General features: G+C 38.8%; 1 protein-coding gene and 1 long non-coding RNA gene across 40 annotated transcripts in view; one reads left to right on the forward strand and one right to left on the reverse strand.

The window, feature by feature from the left end:
• The window catches only part of TNRC6A (trinucleotide repeat containing adaptor 6A), a 174,458-nt gene that overhangs the window by 118,647 nt on the left and 28,598 nt on the right, over nucleotides 1-27,213 (forward strand). For 27 of the 39 annotated variants that reach the window (XM_065560320.1, XM_065560307.1, XM_065560308.1 and 24 more), the window contains 4 exons: nucleotides 3,929-4,019; nucleotides 9,240-9,261; nucleotides 18,896-19,237; nucleotides 25,829-25,876. The exons of 1 other annotated variant lie outside the window; for it this stretch is intronic. In XM_065560320.1, the coding sequence (XP_065416392.1) occupies nucleotides 3,929-4,019; nucleotides 9,240-9,261; nucleotides 18,896-19,237; nucleotides 25,829-25,876 (503 nt within the window). Of the gene's footprint in view, nucleotides 1-3,928; nucleotides 4,020-9,239; nucleotides 9,262-14,347; nucleotides 14,552-17,096; nucleotides 17,116-18,895; nucleotides 19,238-25,828; nucleotides 25,877-27,213 lie in introns of those variants that run through there. 11 more of the 39 variants (XM_065560318.1, XM_065560326.1, XM_065560348.1 and 8 more) reach the window with 7 other exon arrangements.
• On the reverse strand, nucleotides 522-3,185 carry LOC101950274 (uncharacterized). Its single transcript, XR_255410.5, has 2 exons — nucleotides 3,096-3,185; nucleotides 522-653 (listed from the first exon to the last, which is right to left on the reverse strand). It is a non-coding gene; the product is annotated as an uncharacterized LOC101950274 (long non-coding RNA).

Below are 27,213 nucleotides of genomic sequence, written 5' to 3' on the forward strand. Positions count from 1 at the left end.
ATTCTTCAAAAATAGAAATTTTTTGAGAAACAAAAACAGTGTACAAAACCCATGTACGAAAAACAGGCAATGCAATACAGACTTCTAACAGAACTTTAAAATTGGAAACACAGCAAACATTTCTGTCCATTTTCCGGGCACAAATGTAGGTCATTGTGACTACACAAACACCGACTGTGGTTCTCATTGATCAGTGTATGTGAAGCTGTTTTTACTTGCTGTCCCCTGGTGTGAAGTGATAGGGTTCATGATGCGTCCTGTGTGGTAGGTATGTTGTGGCCAGGGGGGTGTGGTGGGGGCCAGATAGGGAGCTGCTAACAGAGTTTAAGAAATGCAAAGGTTGGGGAGTCTGGAATTTTTGGGCCTGTAGGTCAACCAGGATGTGCAGTGTTTAGGTTTGTTGCCTGAGAAGATTCATAATGGCCTGCCGCACCTTCCTCCCCTTTTCCTAGGGGGACTACTGGGCCTTTCTTCTGCCTGCTCTATCCTTCTCCATGCCATCGGCCATGTTGGCGCTACAGGCCCTTTGCAGTCTGATGCAGCATTGGCTTGCAGGGTCTCACTGAACATGTCCTCTCTAGTCATCTTCATCAGGGTCTGGCACTCTGCAAATGTAGAAGCGGCACCCCTGAAGGGCACAAAAGCAGCTACTGCTAAAAACAGACGGATGCAGCATTGGAGTTATAGTCACAACACAAAGGGAAAGATAATTTCAAAGCTCCTGTCCCTTATTCCCATTAAAAACTCTTAATAAGACATGCTTATTGCACTTCAGCTTTGGAGTGCCTCTGTACAGCATGGCTCTCCCGCCCCAGCCATAGTGAGGGTGGCCCGCCAGGTGGAGGGAAGTAATGTTGATTGCATAAAACAATAACATTTCAGTCCCTATTCCAGGGTACGAGTATAGGGCAATGGCACTGAATATCAGCACTATTTTCCACAGGCAGCAGTGGTTTTAGCTGATGTCTCATTCCTGATGGTAACAAAGGCACAAAGAGCTCAGCTGCTGCTGCTGTCCAAAAGCTGCCTCTGCCCATATGCTGCTACCCTAATTACTGCAATGGTGCCTGGCAAACTCATCGCTCCACATCCCCTCTGTCCTCTCCCCTGCATGACCCAACAGGGGAATGGAAAGCAGATACCAATTCTACCTCTGTTGGTGGTACCACAATCTCCTCTTGTAGGAGTGAAACAATGAAAAGTCAATACCTGTGTCTGGCTAATTTGAGTACAAGGCAGGTGCCATCTTTAAATTTAAACTTTGTAAGGAAAAATGTATACACACACACTTACTCAAGGTCCCTTCCTCTTCATCCACCATATTTCTATGGCGGGTCCATAGCTTTACTTGCACAGCATCGTCTCCCTACCGATCCAGGAGATCCAATATCTCCTGTCTACTCCAGGCAGAAATGTGTCTAGTGGATGGAACTAGCATTGTTGCTTGGGCAGTTGCCTTTTCTTGACTACCCACCTTGGTGAGCACACCTAGCAGCTCCCCCTTCTTGAGCGCATTTCAAAAACTTAAGGGGGGGGGGCTTAAATGGGGTGGTGGCTTCTGGTCTCTGTGTCCCTTAGGCAATGGAGTTTACAACTGTGACCACAATGGTCACTTGTTGCAAGAAATGGGACATTATGGAACAGCTGCTGGAAGAGTGTGATCATGCTGGTCATGACTGCAGGTCATGCAGTGTCCATACTTACATTGCATCAACCTCTGTAGGTCAACCATATCTCTGCACCATTTGGGAAAGTGGTATTAGTGTGTTGCTGTAACAGGGTGCTTAAGTTGACTGGAGACGAATTTGAGTGTAGACACGTGCACAAATAGGTTGACCCAAGGTGACTTACGTTGACCTAACTTTGTTGTCTACTCTAGACCATCTCTTCAAACGTTTTTCCTCAATGGAAAGAGGTAAATAGTGGGGTCTCCCAAGACCCTCTACTCAGACCTGTGCTGTTAACATATTCATAGATGATCTGGAAAAGGGGGTGAATAGTAAGGTGGCAAAGTTTGCAGACAGTACAAAATTACTCAAGCTAGTTAAGTATGAAGCTGACTGCAGAGAGTCACAACGGGATCTCTCAGAACTGGGTGACTGGGCAACAAAATTGCAGATGAAATTCAGTATTAAGTCCAAAGTAATGAACACTGGAAAAAACCATCCCAATTATACATACAAAATGATGGGTTCTAAATTAGCTGTTACCACTTAAGAAAGCGATCTTAGAGTCATCATGAATAGTTCTCTGAAAACATCTGCTCAGTGTGCAGTGGCAAGCAAAAAAGCTAACAATGTTAGGAATCATTAGACCTGGGATATATATAAAACAGAAAATATCCTAATGCCACTATTTAAATCTATGATAAACACACAACTTGAATATTGCATACAGTTCTGGTTGTCACATTACAAAAAAGATATATTAGAGTTGGGAAAGGTACAGAGAGGCAACGAAAATGATTAGGCGGATGGAACAGCTTCCATGCAAGAATAGATTAGATTAAAAAGACTTGGAACTGTTCAGCTAGAAAAGAGATGACTGAGAGGATAAGATGGGGGTCTATAAAATCATGACTGGTGTGGAGAAAGTGAATTAGGGAACTGTTATTTACTCCTTCTCATAACACAAGAACCAGGTGTCCCCCAATTAAATTAATAGGCAGCAGGTTTAAAACAAACATAAGGAAGTACTTCCTCACACAACCACAGTCAGCCTGTGGAACGTATTGTCAGGGGATGTTAAGGTGAAAAACATAACAGGATTCAAAAAAGAATTAAATAAGTTCACGGAGAATAGGTCCATCCATGGTGGTTATGTCAGGGAGACAATCCCATGCTCCAGGTGTCCCTAAATCTCCAACTGTCAGAAGCTGGGACTGGGCATTAGGGGATGGATCACTTAAAATGTCCATGTTCTGTTCATTCCCTCTGAAGCATCTGGCACTGGCCGCTGTCAGAGACAAGATACAGGGCTAGATGGACCACCAATCTAACCAATATGTCCACTCTCGCGTTCTTATTACCTTAATAAACTTCCTTTAGCCTGCAGTTTACTTTAAACCTTACTGCTTGTCTTTGTTACGATCTTACCATTTCTTGCTGCATAGTCCATAGGAGTACTCGCATCTTCACTGCTCTTCAATTTCAGCTTTCTTTTCTATTCATATGTTCCCGTTCTTGTTCAAAGGACTAAATTCCATTCTAACTGCAAGAATGGAGTGCTTTTAAAGCTCCCTAGAAAGTGAGAATAGAATACATCATATGGCTGCACAGCTGCATTGGTGGTGAACATTGTGTTGCATAAAGTATGTAAGGATGAATTGAAATTTATGTAAGAATTTCCTGGCTCCAACTCTATTAAACTATGCTGCTATTTTAACATTTTGTCTGCGGAAGCTGGTTATGTCTGAAAGAAGATGGGGCAAATTTGACATGTAAAAGTTCAGTTTCAGAGCTAATTCACAGCAGAAGGTAAAGATTAAATAGTATTGGAATCATGCCAACCCTTTAGAACTAACTGATTTGTGAATTAAAGTAAACTTAAAAAGAATAAGCCTTAATTATGTCCTTTGGTAGAAAGAAGGTACCATGTATAGAATGGTACTGCACATGGTTTTTGGTGGTGGTGGCTTAATTTCAGGGGTGTAGAGGAAGGATCTCTGCTCCTGGATGTTGCATATTGAAAATAGGCCTATTAAAATACACACCATAATAAAACAGTTTACCACTTGTGATGTAGAGTGACAGTATATATTATCTTGATTTAGACTAACTGATCCCTTTAGAAATTTCATGCAGCCAACAAATTAGGGATAAAATTCCCATATCTCTTTAAGATCATTTATAAAAAGAGTATAAATGAAGGAATAGAAATGTCTACTGAATGCATTTTGGGAGAGTTAATTACAAACTGTGTGGTTCAGGGATTTAGTGCAAGAAGAGGAAGAACAGTTGATGGAAGAAAGGAAAAAGAGAAAAGAAGACAAGAAAAAGAAGGAAGCTGCTCAAAAAAAGGTATGTGGATCATTTAAGTTAAAAAAAAAATAGGATTTGGCTTTTGTTTTTTTTCTCAGACTAATTTTGCTTATTGTAATATAGCTGTTAAAGATAAGCCCTTTTTTTTTTGTTTGTTTGTTTTTTTTTAAATCTCATTATAGCACTTCCAAAGCACAATGCAATCATCAAGTAACTGTCTTACTGAACATCTTTACTGATCTTGCAGGCATAGTTTTTTCAAAGCTAAAAATCTTGTTTAGATATCCATTTAGCTCACAGATCTTCAGTTGATAGGGACGTTTCTGGATGCAAGCCCATGCATACACAATGTGAAGACTGACATAGTATAAAATGTTTTTTAAAATAGTTGTTTTTAGCTGTTAGCCTTATTTTAATACATCTGATTAGCCTTCTGTGATTAGTGTAACTCTTCATCACACATGCTTTATCAAAGATGGATAAAATTAAAACATTGGCAGCAGGGAGTGGGGTTTAAGACTAGTTATGGTAAAGTGCTTTGAAGATATAAGAGCATTGAGTGAATACTAAGAATTATTCCCGAGACATTTTTAAAGAAAAAATACAAAATTACTTTTTGGGTAATGTTAAAACAGTATCCGTCAGTCATTAGTATTTAACATTGTAGATGCCCTGGTTGAGAGGAGCCCATAAATCTGGCTAAGAACATATCTCCATTTCAGACTTCCAATTCCTGTAAGGAGACATCTAAAATAAGCCTAGTTCTCAATTTTTTCTTGATCCTCCTTAGCAATGTAAAATGTTCAGTTCATATGCAGAAAGATGGCTAGTCATTTCTGCAACCCAGACCTCTTGTCAAAATAAAGGGGTTTATCTCATTTACAAAAACTAAGTACAGACCTAATTCTGTTATTCCTCCTTTCTCCCCCCCCCCCCCCCCCCCCGTCATCTTTTCCTGGAATGTTGTTTTTTTTTTTTTTTTTTTTTTTAAGAAAAGATGAGGTATTTGCTTATAACCCAGAATGAGACCCTCTGTAATCTTTATAGCAGCGACAACAAACTGTGTAAGGACTTGCTTCAGTAGTGCACAACTCCATCACTAGTGCTCAAGTACAAATGCATAAATCATTTTCTGTTAGGGTTCAACATCTTCCAGCAATGCCCTTAATTGGAAAGGAGATTCTTTGCTCATGGGATTTTTGGCTTCACTTTTTTTCTGTGAGAGATGGTGCTTCATAGATGTCAACGTTAAATACAGCATATTAATATAAGAGCAGGTCTACATTACTGCTTAAGTCAATCTAACTTGGGACACACACACACACGACGCAAGCTACAGTGAGCTAAGAGCTGTCCACACCAGCGCTATGTCGACTGGAGACGCTCTCCCGCTGGCATAGCTTCCGCCTCTCGTGGAAGAGGAGTAACTATGCCGACAGAGCGCTCTCCCGTCAGCATAGCACGTCTTCACCAGCCGCGCTACAGCAGTGCAACTAGATCGGTACAGCTGCGCTGATGTAACGCTTCTACTGTAGATCTGCCCGTTACAATTGCTGGAATCCTTGCCCCAAAATGTGCTTGGTTGGGTTTTTTTGGTCTCCAGCAGAAAGCTTGACTCATTCAGTGACAAACTATGCACCAGAAATAATTTTTTAAGTGTTTTAAAGAAATACTGGGCATACACAGCTTTGTAACTGAACTTTACTGAAATTCTGTGTAAACTAATTCCTTTCTACATCTGACCATGCTGATTGTCCTTAAGAAACCAAAAGATTTCCCCTGCTTTCACTGTAGAAGCAACAGAATGCTAAGTGTTTAGGCTTGATGCTTCAGAAATGTAAGTAGTTTCTCTGTAGGGAGAGCAGTAGAATGTAACCAGCTTGCTTGCGGCCCTGGAGAAGCTCAGGCTCTCTAGACTAGGAAAAAGCAGTTTTTAAAAACAAGTTAAGCAAACGCATTTCAATTAAGTGGTGTCTAAAAACATGTCAGCACACCCTGTACAGACAAGGTTTGACACCTTTAAAAATATGTTGGCTGGTTATGGTCTACTTTAGGCTCCCTGACCTAGCATTTAAAAAAAAAAAAAAGGTAAAACCTTGTCTGTCCTAGGTGCCGACATGTTTTAAACACGACTTAATTAAAATGTGTTAGCTAACTTAAAAAAAGGTTTTGCTTTTTAACTCTTCTAAATAGGGCTTATTTAGAGGTCTGTTAGGGTGACCAAACAGCAAATGTGAAAAATCAGGACGGGGGTGAGGGGTAATAGGAGCCTATATAAGAAAAAGATCGGGACTGTCCCTATAAAATTGGGATATCTGGTCACCCTAAGGTCAGTTGGTAGCCTTTGCACCTGATCATTGTGGACAGTTGAGTGCAGCACATTACCTATAGAGATGCAAAAATTTGCCTCCTTTATTTTCCTATTCCTGAGCCACTGCTGGAATTGTCACTTAAAGATCAACTTGAAGCTCATTCAGCAGAGCTGTGGCAGTGATAAACTCCAGCCTCAGGCCTATTTGATCTCCTAAGATTTGTAGATCCAGCTGGAAATGGGAGTGTTTTTACAGAACAGTACCGTCCAAATACACTATTGTCCAGTCAGTCTGTTTTTGCCTGGGTATAATAAAGGGTAAAATCTGTATGAAGTCCTCAGGTCTTCAAGTGAGGTGTTTTTGGGTTGGAGGATTAGGCTAGGTTGAGATAACATTATGGAGTGGAAGACATGTAGAAATATTTTAATATTGAGTAACAGCAAGTTTTCTGACATGTATAATGGGCTGTTTGTTCAGCGTGGAGGAGTTCTTGTTATAGTCTCCCTGTTAATGGGACAATTTTGTGATGTCTCCATTCAGGTAGAAGTTTTGGTGGGAGGGACAGGGTTTGGGGATGTATTTAAGGAAGTCTTTTTCCCTGATTTCAGTGACTGAGCACTGGTGGCTGTGATGACTGCCCTAACTTAGGTGAGGTGGGAGAGAGCAGTTCCCCACTTAGTACACCTCTACCCCGATATAACGCGACCCGGTATAACATGAATTCTGATATAATGCAGTAAAGCAGTGCTCCGGGGGGGCAGGGCTACGCACTCCGGCGGATCAAAGCAAATTCGATATAACGCGGTTTCACCTATAACACAGTAAGATTTTTTGGCTCCCGAGGACAGCATTATATCGAGGTAGAGGTGTAGTAGTAAAAATGTATCATGGTAGTGCCTAAAATCTCCAGTCAGGCTTCAGATCCCACTGTGTTGATAGCTGTACAAACATAGGAAAAAGACAGTCTGTATACCCGGAGGAGCTTGCAATCTAAAGACATGTACAGACAAAGGGTAGGGCATGAGGTGGTAATACACAAGCAAATGAATGTGGTGGAGGGGAGAAAAGAGACACATTTGATACATATTGTATGGGGGGGGGCAGTTGTTTTTGTTTTTTAATGGATTCAGAGGAAAGGAGTAGGAAAAGGAAAGAAGAGGAAGAGTTACAGTGAGGATGTTACTTGGCTTCAGAAGGGGAGAAGAGTCTGTTTCACACTGCCATGGAGCACCTCTTATGGGAGCTCTACTATTTTATTACACTTACCTATTTGTATCCATACAAGCATGCTGAGCTCTAGGCACAGAATAATAATTACACATACAAAACTCAGCAGTTCAAAATTACTATAAAAACTTCCCTAGCCAGCAAAACAAATTTCTCTTCCAGATTTGATAGCCTTGATAAGTGTAAGCTAGGTCAAAAGCTATGACATACACTATAAAGGTCTCTGTTATTCTAACTGGCTTGAGGGAGGAAAAAGGGCTGCAACTCCTTTTAGTATTTTAGGAGCTTAGAGTGTAGAGATGAGGAAGAGGATTCTAAACTGAATCCAGTAAAAGTTTTGTTGCATTCAGCATAAGAAGCCATTGAACTATTTACACTTTTTTTCAGTTCCAGTAACTGATACAATAGAACATAGAGCCAATAATGGCTTTTCTTCTCTTTAAAAAAGAATTTGCACATATTGGCCACCCTTGAGTGGTATTCAAAAATTCCCAAGCAAATGTAGTTTTCCAGACTACATACCAAATACTTTGCAGTACAAGGAAACAAGAGAATGGATTTTCTATTGTGCCTGGAAATTGAACAGTATAAAAATCTGTGTACATTTCCTTGCTTTTATCAGTTCTTGGCGAAAAAAAAATTAATATGAAGTACAGAATTTGCTAATACTGTGAACTGCTGATTTCTTTAACAGATGGGTGGACATGATAGTAAAGGCCATTAATAACTTTTCAGTCTAATCAGCCCTCACTGTTTCTTACTGTGCTAATATTTAAATACAATAATTATCAAATCTGTCAATCTTGACCACTTCTCAGGATTTCATTGCAGAGCACTGTGGTAAGGTCTCATATTACTAAGTCATGATTAATTTTAATGAATATTGTATGCTGCAGAACATTTATTATAACACTAACATTTTATGAACACACATGAAAGGAATACTGTGAAGTTAAATCTCACTTCTGCTTTGAAAATATTTTGCTCTCTATGTTACAGTAATTGTCTCTTACTTGTATGTCAGAGCTTGGGGTGGAAGGGGGGAACCATAATTTACTTCATGCTTTTTAGAGCACCGTATGTACCGTCTTCTCTTGTGTAACTAGACCTACACAAATAGGGGGCACTTCAATACAGCAGCAAGAGAGAGGAACATTTTGTTATCTCGTGATATAGTTTATCAATGCAGACCTTTTATCTTGGCCCTTTCGCACAGGTAACTCTAAAGGTAGCTTGTCAGACTTCTGCAGGCTCTCGAAAAGTGAAGATTTTAGATTTGTTCTGTGCGCGCGCTCTCTCTCTCGCTTGCTCTCCTTTCTGAGGTTTTTCTGTTTAATAATGATTGGGGATAGTTTGAGCTGTTCAGTTTTCATAAGCTAAATTAAAAATTGTTCTACCTCCTATGACTTTTGCCAGGCAAATAAATACTGATAATTTTAACCCATTTTTAAAGGAACTCAGTCTAAACTGGGTTGGATTAGAAATGAATGTGTGATCCATTTGGCCTTCTGTTAGTATAATGTTTTTAAACAGCTTTGCAGCCATAAAGTGAGGGCTGGTGGAAGAGGGGAAATGATCTTAAACTGTCCACTTTAGATGTACCAAAACACGTTAAAAGAAAAGCAGGCAGGGATCTATTGTGAGACTATACAGATGCAGGCAAAATATCAGAAAAGAACAATCTGTACGAATTATTAACACTGTTTCTTTTTTGTTGTAGGCCATTGAACAAAAAATCAAAGGTAAGTTACTTTAAAGCTATTTATATGTTGTGGTGTTTGAGTAGATATTTGAATTTGTGTTTGAATTAAAAGGGAGGGTCTGAAACATTTTGACTCAGCCTGAAAAGATGGGGTCTGGGAAAACAGAGTGCCAATGGTATATCTAGCCGTTCAAAAAAAAAAAAAAAAGATAATGGAAAATTGTTAATAGTTTGGTTGGTATATTCCTTCACTCTTATTCACCTTTTCTTAATTATTTATACAGCACTATGCACACAAGCAGTGTTCTGCTTTATCTTCCTCTCCTTCATTTTTCTCTTCCTCTTCTCCTTTAATTAAAAAAATATGAAAAAAAAAATTGCATCCTCCTACCAATCCAGCCGTATTGTAGGTCATGGGATGTAGTTAATCTATTTGATGCAGTTCTTCCGAATGTGCTGTTAGTGCAATTGGACATCAGAGTGATAGGCATAGTAATTGCCCATCTATCTCTGAAATGAAATGACACATCCAGCAGTTTCATCTTGGTGTAAAGGGCTGGGATTCCCATGTCTACGAGCTCTAATTTAGCTCAAAAACAAATTGGGAGTATTGTGATTAATTTTAATATTTGTATTGTATATTTTGATTCCTTTCAAGTACTTGCTATATCTTTAAGATAAAGGAAATATGTATCTACTTTGTGTAGGCATAACTACCTGAATTAGAATGAAAAGGGAAGTGTTCGTTGAGAATTTTATAATAGTTGTATATTTATGAAGGGGGCTAACATTTGCTAAATTCTTTATCTTTAGAAACACTGTGTTTCGTTAAATATTAAGCCTTGAGACAAATTTCTAGTAATTTTTTAACAATGAAATGTGTTCACTAGTCATAGTGGCTCATGATCAGGTGGTGAATTCTCCATATAAAGGTGCATTCTCATCTTGCTGCCTAGTGTATGATACTTGATTACCTGATACTTTTAAGATGAGTTTATATCTAGTTTCCTCAACTTGCAGTGGATTAATTGAGTTGACAACTTGCACAGAAAAGCTAAATTCTGTAGCATAATAGGCTCCTAATACATTAAGGGATTGTGTGGGAAGGAAGTGTGGTTTTTAATGATCTATTAGAAATATATGAAAACTGGTGACAGAAATCAAAAGAATAAAAGTATCTTTAGGTTTACAAAATAGTTTCGCTGCTTTGAGGCAAAAAGAGCTTCTACATTGTGCGTGTTGGGGGTTTTAATGCACTGGTCTTTCCGTTAATTGGAGTTATGAACCTACATTAGGAGACTAACTTCCTTAAATCCTAGATCGGCAGCCATCTTGTGCATCCAATGCCATTGCCTACAGAATCGGTCTCTTAAGGCTTGATCCTGAACTTGTTAGGCGGTGGGAGTTTTGCCATTGACTTCACTGGGTTCAGGACTGAACACTTAATGAAGATGGCAGACATAGAATCATGGAATCATAGGACTGGAGGGGACCTTGCAAGGTCGTCTAGTCCAATCCCCTGCACTCATGGCAGGACTAAGTATTATCTAGACCAGTGGTTCCCAAACTTGTTCCGCCGCTTGTACAGTGAAAGCCCCTGGCTGGCCGGGCCGGTTTGTTTACCTGCTGTGTCCGCAGGTTCGGCCTATCGCGGCTCCCAGTGGCTGCGGTTCGCTGCTCCAGGCCAATGGGAGCCACTGGAAGCGGCGCGGGCCGAGGGACGTATTGGCCACTGCTTCCAGCAGTGAACCACGGCCACTGGGAGCCGCGATCGGCAAAACCTGCAGACGCGGCAGGTAAATAAACTGGCCCGGCCCGCCAGGGGCTTTCCCTGCACAAGCAGCGGAACCACTGATCTAGACCATTCCTGACTGGTGTTTGGAGATTTTTAAGAGCAGGTTAGACAATGATGGAGATTCCACAACCTCCCTAGGCAACTTATTCCAGTGCTTAACCACCCTGACAGTTAGGAAGTTTTTCCTAATGTCCAACGTAAACCGTCCTTACTGCAATTTAAGCCCATTGCTTCTTGTCCTATCCTCGGCGGTTAAGAACATTTTTTCTCCCTCCTCCTTGTAACAACCTTTTATGTACTTGAAAATGGTTATCATGTCCCCTCTCAGTCTTCTCTTCTCCAGACTAAACAAACCCAATTTTTTCAATCTTCCCTCATAGGTCATGTTTTCTAGACCTTTTATCATTTTTGTTGCTCTTCTCTGGACTTTCTCCAGTTCGTCTACATCTTTGCTGAATTGTGGTGCCCAGAACTGGACACAAAAGTCCAGTTGAGGCCTAATCAGCATGGAATAGAGTGGAAGAATTACTTCTCATGACTTGCTTACAACACTCCTGCTAATACATCCCAGAATAATTCTTTTGTTTGTTTTTTGCAACAGGGTTACACTGTCCACTCATACTTAGCTTGTGATCCACAATGACCCCCCAGATCCCTTTCTGCAGTACTCCTTCCTAGTCATTTCCTATTTTGTATGTGTGCAACTGATTTGTTCCTTCCTAAGTGGAGTACTTTTGCATTTGTCTTTATTGAATTTCATTCTATTTTCTTCAGACCATTTCTCCAGTTTGTCCATATCATTTTGAATTTTAATGCTATCCTCCAAAGCACTTGCAACCCCTCCCAGCTTGGTATCATCTGCAAACTTTATAAGTGTACTTTCCATGCCATTATCTAAATCATTAATGAAGATATTGATGAGAATTGTGAATAGTGTCACTTTTAAAATTCTACAGTAATAAATTAAACTAGGAAAGACTGAGGGACAAAATAGAAAAATGGTAAATGGTTTGCTTTAGAATGGACAGTACCATTTTATAAAGTCACAATTGACATGTGTCTCACATCTTGAGAAGTGATAGTGATGCCCACAGTTGAGGGAATAAAGATGCGGACGTTTTTGTCCTTGTTAGATTTTCAGCTTTTGTTAGCTGAAATGTAAATACCCAACTCTAACTTTAATATGTTACTTTATTTCCTTAACTATATTTTACTATAAAAGTTAGGGGGAATTTTAAGATCTGTCAAACATGCTGGCAGTCGCTTTTAATAAGCATAGATGTTATGGGATTCAATAGTGAAGCTGTTTCAAACCATAATTTCACATGTCAAAATTTGTCATCTGTGTTAGTGAATTGGGTATGCATGTTTCATCATAGTTTTGTGTGCTTGCATTCAAGATGAAAATTAATGAATATTTTACTAGTTTCCAAGTTTCCATCATGTTAATTTCTTAAAATATTATGTGGATGAGCTGAAGATAGAATACAAGAGTATAGGATTGCTAAGTAATTCATAATAAAGTTCTTCATTGCAGAAAATTACATTAAAATTGTAATAAACTCCCCCCTCCCCCAAACTCTCAGTTGAGTCTAAAATGCATTTATGTCTAGGATCACTTCTTGCACTGTTTTCATCTTAATAGTTCCAGAACCCCAGTGTCATAAAACCCTTTTCTTGGAATGGGATAAAGTAGTTTGACATTACTAGCAAATTTTGATTATACCCCTGTTCAAATGAAAATATTGAAACAGTTAAGATAACAGTAGTGTAGATATTTCAGCTATAGCTGTTTGATGCATTAGTATTGACATAAGAAGGTTGTATTTTGTATATAGTTGGTTTTTCAGTTAAACATTTTTACCAGCTTTTTAGGTTTAAATGTATTCAGCAATTCAATAATTCCTACGTTCCTCAGAGGAGAGCACTATGTACAGAACCTTGCACAGAGGGTCCCTGATTTTGATTGGGACCCTGTAGGTACTAGAATATAAATTAAATGTAAAGTTTGGAAAGTGCTTTGAGATCTTTACCAATTAAATGTGCTATTGAACTGTCAAACATTGTGGTCGTGTTCCACTCTAACTTACACGGTAGCCTGGTATAATAGCTTTTATTGCATTTAACTTGTAATACTATTCAAAGTAAACAAACCTCCCTATTCATCATGAATATCCCATTCAAAAGAAATCTCTCAAACCCCACTTCAGCTATGCAAAGAAAATGGCATCGTACACTACATGCTAAACCAAACGTTATACAATATGAGTATTTAGCTTGCATTTTGCCACAAAATACCAGCTTCTGAGACTCTTCAGCAAACAAGATGCTGTCACTGTAAATATAAATGTATGTGTGTGCAGGACAGTGCTTTGTAATGTGAAACATTCCCTTTACATGTTGTATTTCAAGATACGTAGGTAATATTTTAGTGAAATAGTTTTACAAACTGTGCAGTAGGGTTAAGGCTGTCACTCGTGCTGTTGAGTCTTCTAGTGCTTTGCAAAATAACAAAAGGTAGATCATCAATTCAGATTTTTTTCAACTTTTTCTCTACATTTCCCTGTTTTGTGGAAGGGCTAGGCATAAAACTACTGCTTTTGTTGCAGAATAGGATAAACTCTGGATCACCACTGAAATAGAAAGTGCCTTTAAAAATAACTGGATATGGAGTTGAATTCCTTTACCCCTATTTCCTACCTTTGAAACTTCTCGTTCATCTGTTCTCTGTGAAACAAAACTGTCTATGCTCACAGAAGTTTTGTTTTCCACTTGTATAACTGTTACCTTAATGGAAAACTGTTATATTAGCTTTCAAAGCTTATAAGTAGAAAAAAGGGGAAAAAAATGAACCGAGCTATGAAGACTTGCTGTTAAAATTCCCCATATAACTGCCTTATAATTTACCTTTCTGCGGCTCTGCAGGGGTTAATGAATTGGCAAACAGTTAGATATTTTCCAGATCAGCTAGCTGAGCTTACAGCTGCGGCCATTTTTCCACAACGAAAATTCTAGCATTACATCTTACGTGTGTCAGCTTGAAAGCCAGACTTCCTCTGTTTGCCCTTCAGCATTCCAGAACTGACAACTCTTTGGGGCATGACATGCAAGGAAAGTGTATTACAGTACATTTTTAAGAGGTCAGCTTAAGCAGTAATAAGAAAAGAACACTTCAATGACAGTTTGGTGCTGCTCTTTGTGTGCTTTAGCCGTTGATTTGATCTATGTAAGCTGATTTTGTTTGAGTGAAACTGTTCTCCATCTGCATTAAAGTTGTTCACACAGCTGCCATTTTTTTTTATTGGAGGGGGGAGTTTGTCACTGGGCCCCTACTCCAGGAGGAGTTGGCAAGCAGTACTCTTGTAGCAGTAAAATGACACCATGCTTCTCCTCCATTTTCTAATGAAATCTGCAGAGTGGGAAAGCAACACAAGTTGGAAGCGTCTTTCTTTGGAATCTATCTGTAAACTGTTGTTTCTGTCACGGTCGTGCAGACTGTAACTTCAGCTTCCACTGCTTTGTGGGTTTTCAGCAGGTTTGTTGTTTATGAAAATCTCTCTCCTTATATTCCTTTGTAATCTTGCTGCTGCTTGTCAAGAAAATTAGGAGTAATACACTGCAAGTCCATTAACAAAGTTGCCTTTAGACTTTAGGGTGATGCAGAACAAAATACTGATGTGCTAAACAATATTTTATCACTGTTTTTAACAGTGTTGTTAAACTAGAGAAGTAGATTATAACACTTTTCTGGGATTTAAGGGGTATTGGAATTTATAATATTGGAACAATAAAAGGTTAGTTAAAGTGAGATATTAGCAACAGAGCTGGTTTAATCTTCTGAAAAGTTGCTGATTATAAAATACAATTGGATAGAATTAACAAATTGTGTGATTTCCCCACTCCTCTCCCCCCCCCGACACTTAGTTAAGAAAAATGGTTGTATTGGGCCTGAAGATGTCAATAATACATTTAATTAAGTTGAAAATAACTGAAACTTTAAGTTGCATCTTAAAGCATATTTGACTGTAGAGAGTAGAGAGAACCTGGTTCAAACTAAAAATGTTTTACCTGAACATTGGTTGCATTTTATTGAATTAGTCAATCTTTACACAAAGAATGAATAATTCGGTTACTGCTTTTATCTACCAAGTAAATATATTTCTTGTGTAATCTGTATGTAATGTTTTATTTGTTTAGAAAAAGTAGTGTTCATACTATAGCTATTTGGGGTTTATTTTACTAAAAGGGATCTCATTTACTAATATGCTCTATCATTTTATAGTTAACAAATGAATGAGTAACCAGGAATTAGTTCAATTAATTTAGTTAAGATGCACTTACTGTGCTTTAAAGTGGCTTAAATAAGGAAAGTTAGGAATGAATGTTGCTTTGTTGCCGTTCTGCTCTGGAGTGATTTTTCTAACTCCAGTTCTCTTCCATTGGAATGTCATATGTAAATGATTTGTATTTAATCGGCAAGGAATAATTCTACTATGGAAGGAATACTAGGTGGAGTGAAAATTATCATTTTATTGAGCACCAACAAGACATTACGTGCTGTAATAAAATAATCCCTGCACCAAGGAGTTTACAGTCTAAATATAAAGACAGTATAATTCATACAAACAATACCAGGTGACCAAAAAATGGATTTATAGCTAAGCAGTGCAGTTCTTTATAAGTACTTTGTTGGTGGAGTAATGCTGGTAGACTGTAGGCAGGTAGTGTGTTTATTTTCATTTACTGCTGTCAACAGACTTTCTTAGATCAAGCTTTAAGTATGTTTTTTAACTTTAAAGGTTAGACATTATGACCAGTTGCATCAAAAGGTATATTGGTAAAATGTAGATTACTAGAAAGTTAAATGAAAGACCAACTCGATTTAAATGTCTGAGTTGCATTAGTAAATGGACTAAAGGAGTATGGGTTTTTTAAATAACTTCTGCATAATTGTAAGTAATTTATATTATTAATAACAACAAAGATTTACCATTAAGAAAAATTACTGATTTAGAAGTGCAGAGAGGAATATAAAATGTTTTCCTCTCCTGCGTCATTTTACATTGCATTGCTTTGTTCTTTAAATCGTAACATTAATGAAAAGAGGAATATGCTAGAAAGGAATAGATGGAAATATGTTCAGAATTTTTGAAGGCATTGAATTGTACTTTTGAACATTAAATGCATTTGATCGTAGGTCGTTCATACACTGTTGAATGTGTGCATGTGAAATATTGTTAGAGGACTTGAATTCAGTAGCTTTCTAAAATAGGTAACAGAACTCTTACATCAGCAGAATCTAATACTGTGTTAGTCATTTTATCCAACTTATCGGTTTATCTAATTACTTGTGAATATCTTCCCTATCCATGCTCCTATGCATTAAATTGACTTATGTCACGGCCATTCTTCTACCTAATTCTGTCCCCCTCCATTCAGCTGTGAAATAGAGTAGAACTGGGTCACTGCTGTGGCAGAGTAGTGGAAGACGGTGGTACTGTGGTGGTGTACATGTTTGTAATCACCTGAAGTAGCGTATCCCTTTTTCTGCCCTTGAAACTTATACCAAGGATTTATAACTCAGTCCCTCCATTGGAGAAGAAATAACATACATGCTCCAAATATCCCTTGTATACAAAATCTTTCTTTGGGCTTTGTCATTTTTTTCATTGACTGAAAAACTGATAGCTGCAGTTCTGGGTGCCAAGAACGTTTGGTGCTTTGTTTACACTTAAGTAACACATTTGATCCTACAGGACACAAATTTTTTTAAGGAACATATAATTGTGTTTGCCTTTTTTGAGGTATGTGTATTTTTTTTACCTAATCATGTTAAAAGTAACAGCCGTATTCCCTATATTGAAATTTTTTTTTAAACAAAGCTTCAGGGAACTGGATTTTGCTTAGATTTTCTAAGGCCAGACTATAGTATTCACCTGCATTTGTACCTGAAAGTGAATGTTAGTGTATGATTTTCATGTTTTGTAATTTTCTTTCATTTAACCATTTTGTTCTTGCTTCTAGCACACTAGGGAATTGATTAATGAAATACAAAAAGTAATGGTTTAGGAAATGCTGCTGCAAAGTCAAAAGCCATGGGTACGTTAACAGCATACTAATGTGCAGAGTTACTCTTGAAGATAAACAAAACTTTATAGTAACTCAAGCTTAATTTTAATAGGACCCCAAACACCCAACAACTCCCACACATAGCAGTAGGAATGCCTTACAGTTTTAATTGTACCTTTAGGACCTGGCTATAAAGACAGTAGTTGTGCAAGCATTTATTTTTATAATATTGTTTAAGGTTAAGCTTTTCAAAGTTAACTATGCAGCGCCCATTAATTTCAAGGACAGTTGTAGTTAAGTTCTCTAGTCATCTCTGAAAATCACAACCTAGATATTCTTCTGTACTTATTTTATCAAAGAAAAAGTAAACTGAACACATACACAAATGTGTGTGATCACTGATATATATAATGGGCTTGAAAAAGCTGTGTTACAGTGACATCAATAGAGTTGGTTTAAACTTTTTTTAAATTGTGGGTGATCTCTAAACGTAGTTTCTGTAAAGCATTTCACACCTTTAGAGTATTTGTGTGCTTTAATAGACCAGGCCCAACCACATACTCCATCCTGTGCCTTTCTGGGTTTCATTTAATTTGTTTGCGTTTGTACTGGTGTGATGGAGCAAATAAACAGGTAGCAATGAATACTGTAATCACCTGTTTATTCACAGTTCAGGTGTGGTGTATACACCCATATGTAACCTTTCTTGCAAATTCTTTGGCCTCAATCCCACCTAAAAATGGCCATGCTGTCAAGGTTATGAAAGGCAATTTTGATTTCATTTAAGCTGAATGCTTGGCATTTCATCCATGGAGGCAACCAGTCATGTCAAATGGTGTATGCTATTTATGCTATCACTTTCTACTGACAATGGACTGGGTGAAGACTAGTACATAGATTTCCCTTTGGATGTCAGGATTGACAAGACAGGTGACTGTTAACCACTCATTCTCTTTGTTCCTAAGCTTGCCTTGTGTTCTCTTCTATGTTGACTTAATAAAAGACTTATACACAAAGGATTTTTTAATTTCCCACTGTAGGAAATAATGCAACCCAGATTTTTTAAAGTTTTTAATTTTTTGAGAAATGTAGTTTTGCTTTAGGTGCTAAAACAGACTTGGACTGATGAAGTGATGATCCGTCAAAAAAATTTTGGATCTTTGTAAGGAGTAGTAATAAAAGACTTGAGCTGGGATAATTTGTTATGAATTTATAGCTAAACCTACTATTACTAGTACTACCATGCTAGAAAATAGTGTGTGCATATAGCTAGCCTATAGTGGAAACTGGGTTTCAGCTTTAACTGGAGCAAATACTGCCATTCCGTAATATATACCCTACTCCAGGGGTGGCCAATCTGTGGCTCCGGAGCCACATGCGGCCCTTCAGAAGTTAATATGCGGCTCTTTGTATAGGCACCGACTCCGGGGCTGGAGCTACAAGCGCTAACGTTCCAATGTGCCGGGGGGTGCTCACTGCTCAACCGCTGGCTCTGCCACAGGCCCTGCCCCCCCCCCCCCCCCCGAGCCTCCTGCATGCCACAAAACAGTGGATCAGGAGGGAGGGGGAGGCGCCAATGGGTGGCAGACACTGGGAGTGGAGGGAAGCTGATTGGGGGCTGCTGACGTATTACTGTGGCTCTTTGGCAATGTACATTGGTAAATTCTGGCTTCTTCTCAGGCTCAGGTTGGCCACCTCTGCCCTACTCAAAACATGTTTTTCTTTTCTTAGGCTTTTTTTGAGTTTGAAAACTATGGTACTTGTGATTAATTTTCTTCAACTTTTTTCTTTTTTTTTTGGTGTGGGTTAGTGCCAGAACAAACAAAGACCAGTGTAAGCCAGCCTCAGCCCGTCACCTCTAACGGCACTTCCACAGCAACCAGCACTAATAATAATGCCAAGCGGGCCACAGCCAGCAATCAGCAGCAGCAGCAGACCTTGCCTCGATACCCTCCTCGTGAAGTACCACCACGATTTCGACACCAGGAACAGAAACAGCTTTTGAAGCGAGGTCAGCAGTTACCAGTGATAGCTGCAAACCTGGGATCCACTCCTAAAGTATTAAACAGCCAATCAGGAGGCAGCGCTGTCACAAGTAAACAGCCAGTGACCAACGGAGAAGTGCCGAACAGCAGCAGCAAAAAACAGTCAGGTGAGAGAGGAAGTAACTTGTTTTCAGTGAGGTTAGATATTTTATTAGTAGCTAGATTAGAATGATTGAATTGGTACAACACAGAATCCATTTTAGGGTAAATGGGCAAAGAGTTCTCCAGTGTCTGTTGTTCATGTTAAGCATTAACTTTAAAACAAGTGCGCTATCTTCCTTTTAATTGAATCTCTGATCATTCTCAGCTCATCTTAGTTATTGACTAATGCAGTTTCTATACGATACAGGTGCATATCTACCTTTGAACAATGTAGGTTTAAGTTTAGATAAATATTAATATCCTTTTTCTAGATCCCTCTCTTGATCTAAATGACTGATCAAAAAGAGTGCTTTAAAGGGAACCCCTTTATGTAAAGACTTTGCCATAGGTCTGTGTGTTAGTGCTATGTCCAATATTCAGGAATCTGAACAGCATCCTCAAAATAAGTTTCTTGTTTCAGATCCACATCACCTTGAATTTCTGGGTTAAAAAAATCAAAGCCATAATTCTGATGTTAAGGTTTGTTTTGCTAAAGAGATTAGATTTGTTTGTGTACCCCAAGTAGAGCCCTGCGCGGATACAAATTTATATCCGTGGATATAAATCAATATCCGTGGAACCGCAGGGCTCTCCCAGGAACCGCAGTGGTGAAAGGAGCACAACGTGGTGCCGCCACCGCTCCAAGGTGATAGCACCCCACACTGGCAGCTCGTCCGTCGTAGCTGTACTGTCCCCACTCCGCCCAATGGGGCGGGCACCAGGCTCACTGGCACCTGTCCCTGGTTGCACTCTTGTGTTCAAATGGCGCACACACCCCCAGACAGGAGAGACAGACAGCTGAACGGAAGGGACAGGAGTGGGGCTGTGGGCAGTACAGCCACGCCGGAGGAGCTGCCGGCGCAGGACACTGGCTCCTGGGAGCGGCAGCCACATGTTCTGCTCCTTTCCCCCCTGCAGTTCCATGGATACCGATTTATATCCACGGATATCTGCATCTGCGGCTATAAACTTGTGTCCGCGCAGGACTCTAACCCCGGGTACTGTCTCTGCTGACAGAGTATCTTGGCCTCTTACAGGATCTGCTTCTCTGGAATCTGAGAGGAGAATGACTGCTGTTCATATCAATATTTTCTCTTTTTTTCATAAGCTCTTTACTCTGATCCTTCTTCATCCTTGTTGGCTTGAGCAACCTACCCTTCAAATACTTGTACAACAGTGTAATAAAGAGTTAACCATAGGAACATTTTATCAAAGGTCATGGTGGTTTCTCCATCGCTGACCATTTTTAATTCAAAATTGGATCTTTCTAAAAGACCTGCCCTGGGAATTAATTTTTGAGGAAGTTCTGTGGTCTGTGTTATACAGGACATCAAACTAAATGCTCACAATGGTCCCTTCTGACCCTAGAATCTATGAACAAGTTTGCACTTTTAATGAATGAACTAGGTTATAGTTTACTGATCTCTTTGTTAGTAAGATAAAGGTAGTGTATTCTTGACTGGAAAGAAATAACTCCAATTCCAGGAATTTCCAAAGCATTTTGGTAGTCCACCGCTCAGCCATCATCTTCTCCATAAGTGTTTGTGTTTCTTATGCTGGTTTTTGTAGCTGCATTTAGTTGTTTGAAAGACATTTAGCAGTTATGATACAACTGTTTCACCTGAGCCATCTAAACTTGGCTGTAATTTATAGTATTTCTTAAGATACTGACGTTTGGCACTACAGAGGCTATGATGTAAAGCACTCCAGTTACAAAAAGGTGACTTTCCTTTTTAAAAGAATTCTTGAGGAAAACCTCGATACTTTGCTCCTTTTTATATCCTTGAACTCATCACAGACTCTAGAAGATAACAGTATTTAAAATGAAGGAAAACTGTCAGGTATGTTGCTGTCAAACACTGTACAAATGAATATCAAAACTAAAATAGTATGGATTGGGGTTTTTTTGTTCTGTTTTTAATCTAGGTAGTGATTTGTTATATTGGAGATTAAACTCTTCAGTTTTGTGTGTGTAACAAAATGAGCACAGTCTAACCATTTTAAAAAAACAAAACTAGTTTTTTACAGATGAAATTTTTCTCCATAGGTCTGTTATCTGTTGATCTAGTCTTGTGGCCTGTAATGTCAAAGAAAGATTCACGTGTAGATTATTAAAAATTTCTCCCGCAAGGCAAACTGTTAGAAACTGGTTACATATGTTGTGAGTATTGCATTCCAACAGTGTCTTACACAGCCTCTTGTTTATTTTTTCTTCTGATGCGGTTGATAGGATTCCAACCTGTGGAAAATATTTATTTACAGCTAAGTGGACTCTTCTTCTCTTTCTGGCTTTTGTTTGATGTAATACTGAGCACTTACTAGTATGGTTGAGTAATCTCTGAGCTAGAAGATCCTGGTTTCTTCCCCCAATAGAGACACAGCAGTGTTGTATTAAGCATATGAGATGCTGCTATTCTTTGAGATGTTAAATCTAGGTCCCTCCTGGTTCTTTGGTTGTCCAGATGGTCAATAAAAGGCCCCATGGAACTTTTCCAGAGAGGAGAGAATAATCCAGTTGTCCTGGCCATCCTTCATCCGTCTCTCCAAACAGGGTGTGTGAGCTGTTGCACCCAGACAGTCACTGTGCTACCAGATCCCTTGTCACTTTGCATTTTAGTCTCATGGAATTGTCACGTATAAGAGTCAGAATGGGTCTAATAGTTAATTACCCCCATCTGTGCCACATGCCTTTTGTGTGACCTAAGGTTTCATTTCTGCGTGTATGAAGAAGGAATAATGTCCAGAGGGTGGAGGTTTAATATTTGTAAGGTGCTTTGAGATCTGTAGATGAGATGATAAAGTACAAAGAATGGATTACACTGAACAGTGAATCGTAGAGCATGCTTTGGAGACTACCTTAGTTTGACTGCATAAGAGCCACTTAAGATGTCACTTGCTGCTATCATATCTGAAAAAAACTGATGTGAATAATCTGCTAATCTTGCTGTTTTGCTACTTCCATCTTCTCCTTCCCCCAGCCATCAAAAAAGATCTTAGGTCTGCTTACTAGTACTGGTATCCCATTCCAGAAATTAAAGATATCAGAACATCAGGAAGGTAAAGTAATCCCTTAAAGTCCTTTGCTTTTAAAAGAACATCTATGTGCAGATTAGCTGTTCAGCAAAGAATTTTGCGCTTCACTAGGAGACGAGAGGTTAGTAAAGTCAAGAAGAATGTCCGAGCCTTGAAACCCATGCTAATGCATATATTGCTTTCATCAAGATTTGCCTAATACTCATGGAACCTTCTTCCACCAAATGTGCCCTGCTTACCTCTTTCCAAAACGTACAATAATGTCCCTGTGGTACAGTCAGTAGCCCAGATGGTAAAACCAAACAAGCAGGCAGAGATAATATGCAATCCTGTAACCTATTTGAAAGAGTATACCATATACCTTGATGGCATGGCTCCAGCAACTGTTTACATCCTCAGTACAGTACCAGTCCCTGGTGTTCTTGTTAAAGTCCTTCACACATCTACAGAAGTAGATATTTTCAATCAATGGAGTGAATATCCACATCCTGCTCTAAGAAATTAACCCTGGGATATTCTGAATACACAAATGACTTCAATACAGAATGAGAATGTGGACTGTGAACAAAGCTCCTCTGATTTAAATAGGCTTGCAAGAGATTCGGGGGGGAGGAGAGGAAGCTGGCAACTAATTTGCGTATAATTGGGCTAATGTGCACGATATGAAAAAACCCTGCAAAACCATAAAAATAAGGGAATTAAGATTAGAGTTGAAAACTCTCTCCCTAACTCACCTCATTTTGTACAGGTTTTGTAAACTGATATTCACAAATTAAAATAAATAGAACTTTGTATTCTATGTGCTTGTATCCTCTCAGCATTTTAAGGTGAAGTTAGAATGGAGCTGTCAGATCTCTGAATCTTAACTCTGAGTGTCTGTCAGATGCCCAACATCTAAATGCAGGCTTTTTGTGAATTATTCCTAGAAGCAAATTTACCCTCTTGTTTGTTAGGTTCTCTGTAAAGGCCAGGGAAAGCAGATTAACAATTTATGCTAATATTGATTTCCTTGGCCAGTGTAGACTGATCATAAGTCTTCTGGACTGGGCATCCTTAACTAATATTTCTCTTCAATAAAAGGTGGTGTATTGCCTATATTCCTTGTGGACCCACACTTCTCCATTTTGAAAATGAGTCTGTTCTGTTTAGGAGTAAAGCTAGTTTGGGAAGTTCCTAATAGCTTTACAAGTAGATGTTATATTTGTATTCTGAGAACATGTGGTGAATCCTTTTTCCTCAAGGATTAAAGTCTTCCTAATGGAGCTCACCTATGGAACATTCTTAAGGCTAAAACCATGGGAAATACTTTCCGAGATCCGTTTACAAGTAGCTCTTCATTATGAGAATGTATCCATGCCAGTCATAATGGTTTTCTTTATCAAAACTTTGCCCTATTTGTAAACCATGCAAGGTAAATCTTTAGAATAAATCTCTCCTCTTCTGTTTTTCTACCATGACAGCCCAGTGTTCTATCTTGAGAATCTTGAAATATTCATTAGTTTGTCATCTAAACCAAAATGATAAGCAGATAGTTACTGGACCACTAACTGCTTGCTACAGTGAGCTGTATATGGCTGTTACAAATAATTATTTAAAACTGGGAGGCACATTAGGAGGTACTTCTCTGTAGATCAGTGGATTAGAAGCCATCAGGATCTTGGCTCTAATCCAGGCTGAGTTACCTTGAGTCTGATTTTGGGCAAGTCTCCTTTTATCTTTGTGCCTTGACAGTGCAGATGTAAAATTGTATTAAAACAGGAGCATGCAGAAACAAAATGTGCTGCAATGTGATTCAAACTGCCCTGGGTAATTTGCTTAAAAAAAAAAAAGCGGAGGGGGGGGGTTGGAGGTTGAAAGATTCTTAGTAATTGTGGGGCTCTAATTTGGGAAGCCTTCTAAAGCTTAAATGTAATAGATTGTATAGAGTAAAGGGGAAACAAGGGGGATTTAAAACTGTTACACAATTTGATTGCATACATTGTCAATAGCAAATGTTAATCTGTTGCAGGAGGCAGAAGCTAGCAAAAAATTGTATGTAGTGTTTAGAAGTTTTGGCTAGGTCCTATGGTGCAATACAAATTTATAATAAACCAAGAAGCAAAATATGAGCAGATAAAGAAAAGACTTCATTCTGAAGAATAAATCACACTGTCCAAGGTTATTGTGAGTTTATTAGCTTAATAGTGAGACCAGGGATGGGCGAGGGCAGTGGTTCTCAATCAGGGATACACGTGCCCCTGCAGGTATGCAGAGTTTTTTCTGGGGGTACATCAACTCATCTAGATATTTGCCTGGTTTTGCAACAGGCTACACAAAAAGCACTAGCGAGGTCAGTACAAACTAAAATTTCATACACACACACACACACAGTGAGAAAGTAAGCATTTTTTCAGAATAGTGTACTGTGACACTTTTGTATGTTTGTTTGTTTGATTTTTGTAAGCAAGTAGTTTTTAAGTGAGTTGAAACTTGGAGTATGCAAGACAAATCAGACTCCTGAAAGGGTCCAGTAGTCTGGAAAGATTAAGATCCACTGGGCTAAAGGGCAATGTTCAAATTCTGTGATTCTTATAGTAGTCTCGTGAGTTTAACAAAAGAGACAATTTTATGGTAGGTAGTTTTTGCCATTAATACAAAGCTATCTAACAAGTCCAGTTAATTTTTTATAAGTCAAGAATTTTTGATACTAGTTATACTTTAATCAGGTGTTTGTTAATTTTAAAAACAAAACTTCAAGTTAATAGAAATCAAGTAGGAATGGAAACACTGAGCAAAAATGAAATGCAAAATTATAAATACAAAATTTTTGCATATGCAGTGCTGTCTTGGCAGGATATTAGTAAAAAAAATTGGCGTTTTGTTTGTCAAATACTTTTATATTTATTGCTGCTTCTAGAGCAGGGGTGGCCAACCTGAGCCTGAGAAGAAGCCAGAATTTACCAATGAACATTGCCAAAGAGCCACAGTAATATGTCAGCAGCCCCCCATCCGCTACCCCCCTCAGCTCCCAGCACTTCCCATCCTCCGGCAGCCCTGCCAATCAGCTGTTTTGCAATGCGCAGGAGGCTCTGGTGGGGGGGAGGTGGGTGGAGCGAGGGCATGCCAGGCTCGGGGGGGAAGGGGCAGGGGCCTTGGGGGAAGGGGCGGAATGGTGGCAGGACCTGGGGCAGAGCAAGGGGTTGAGCAGTGAGCACCCCACAGCACATTGGAAAGTTAGCATCTGTATCTACAGCCTCAGAGTCAGCACCTATGCAAGGAGCCACATATTAACCTCTGAAGAGCTGCATTCGGCTCTGGAGCCACAAGTTGGCCACCCCTGTTCTAGGGCTATATGAGATGGTTTATAATTTGCAGCTACTAACACTAGCTAATGAAGATGAAGGACTGCCCTTTTGACAGGAAAAACTTCTCTTCTGAGAGAGGATGATAAAAACTGGTTCTAAAATAATTGAGTGCTTTGTGGAATAATCCCAAAGGAATACTTTAATTCAATAACAATTCTGTAATTTTTTGCTTTTTCATAGGCATGCCTCCCATTCGGGACTTGGTCAGCCATTCCCCTAACCAGTCAGGTGATGCATACCTATTTCAGTCTCATGTTTGTTGTGCACTACGTGTATGTTTATAAGAGTTACATATTTCAGTAACTACTTGCACAATTATTTGATTTTGCTTCTTGGTTGGTGGTTGTTTTAGAAGCTTGACTGTTAACGTGTATGACTGACTTAAATGCTTACTGTTTGTTTATGCACTTATATACTACAATTAGATTGAGTTCTTAATTTAATATAAAAATTCTCTGGGGCAGAGTTCTGGACTACACCAGTAGGTTCCAATGCACAGTTAGGTGCTGTATATGATAAATAATTGTGACCACTGATGCTAAATAAATACTGTATTATATACATCAATAAGTATCCATAGTAATATGAAATTTCAGGTTTTTCTGATTTGTTCCTTCAGCTAGTTAAGTAACATAAAAGCAAGAAATGTTTTTTCCCCTCAGTTAGCAACATCCATATAAAACGTTCAGTTGTCCATGGTTTTTTGGCTGCTTTCACGTGTCCTGTAACTCTGAAGGATCCGTCAGCCTTCAGTGTTATAGTTTTTATCCCTTTTTACATCTCAGAAGCTTAGACAGATATTTTTCTCTTTGGACTAATCAGTCAGTCAGAATTACAGATAATACAATATGCAGCTCCTTTTTAAGGTTCATGCAGAGTACTTAAGAACAGACTTTTGCTGAATAATATTGGGTACTTATGTGCTTCACAATATCCTAGAATGAGCTGTTGGCAGCAAACATACTTCTAGACATTTTAACTTGTGCTAAATTGTGTTGGAAGTTGAGTAACTTAATGGGCTTTTTTAGTAGAATAGTTACAGCTAGGTCACTTGCTTCTGAGCCTTAAGGCTGTTGGTTCATATTTTATGTTGAGACTGCCTCATGTGTAGCGTAGAAAGAGGAGAGAACTGACAGTTGTCATCTTCCATTGAGATATTAAACTGAAGTCTTGGTGTTCAAGTCATAATCTTTCTCTGAATAAAACAAGTTCTCACATGTAAGGTTTTGGGTTGCTGGAGTACATTGTAGTGATTGTAACTGCACTTCCCTTGTTTTACTCATTACATTGTAATACCTCAAGTATGAAACGTGCTATCATAATTATCTTTGCTGATTCAGATACTTTTTTAATACACTTTCTTATCCGTTTTCATTGCCACAACCTTTGCAATTGTATTAGCAGTACCATAATATGGGGAACCACAGCTCCAAAATATTTTCTTATTTCCATGAACTCGTGAAAATCTTCACTGCAAGGTTTTTGAATCTGAGCAGTTGAAAAGCAACTTCTTTCTTTTAAGCAAGTTGATCTCATTTTACATTTTCTACTCCTTTCTTGCAGTT

This window comes from Chrysemys picta, chromosome 10, assembly GCF_011386835.1.
Source record: "Chrysemys picta bellii isolate R12L10 chromosome 10, ASM1138683v2, whole genome shotgun sequence".
Taxonomy (NCBI): domain Eukaryota; kingdom Metazoa; phylum Chordata; order Testudines; family Emydidae; genus Chrysemys; species Chrysemys picta.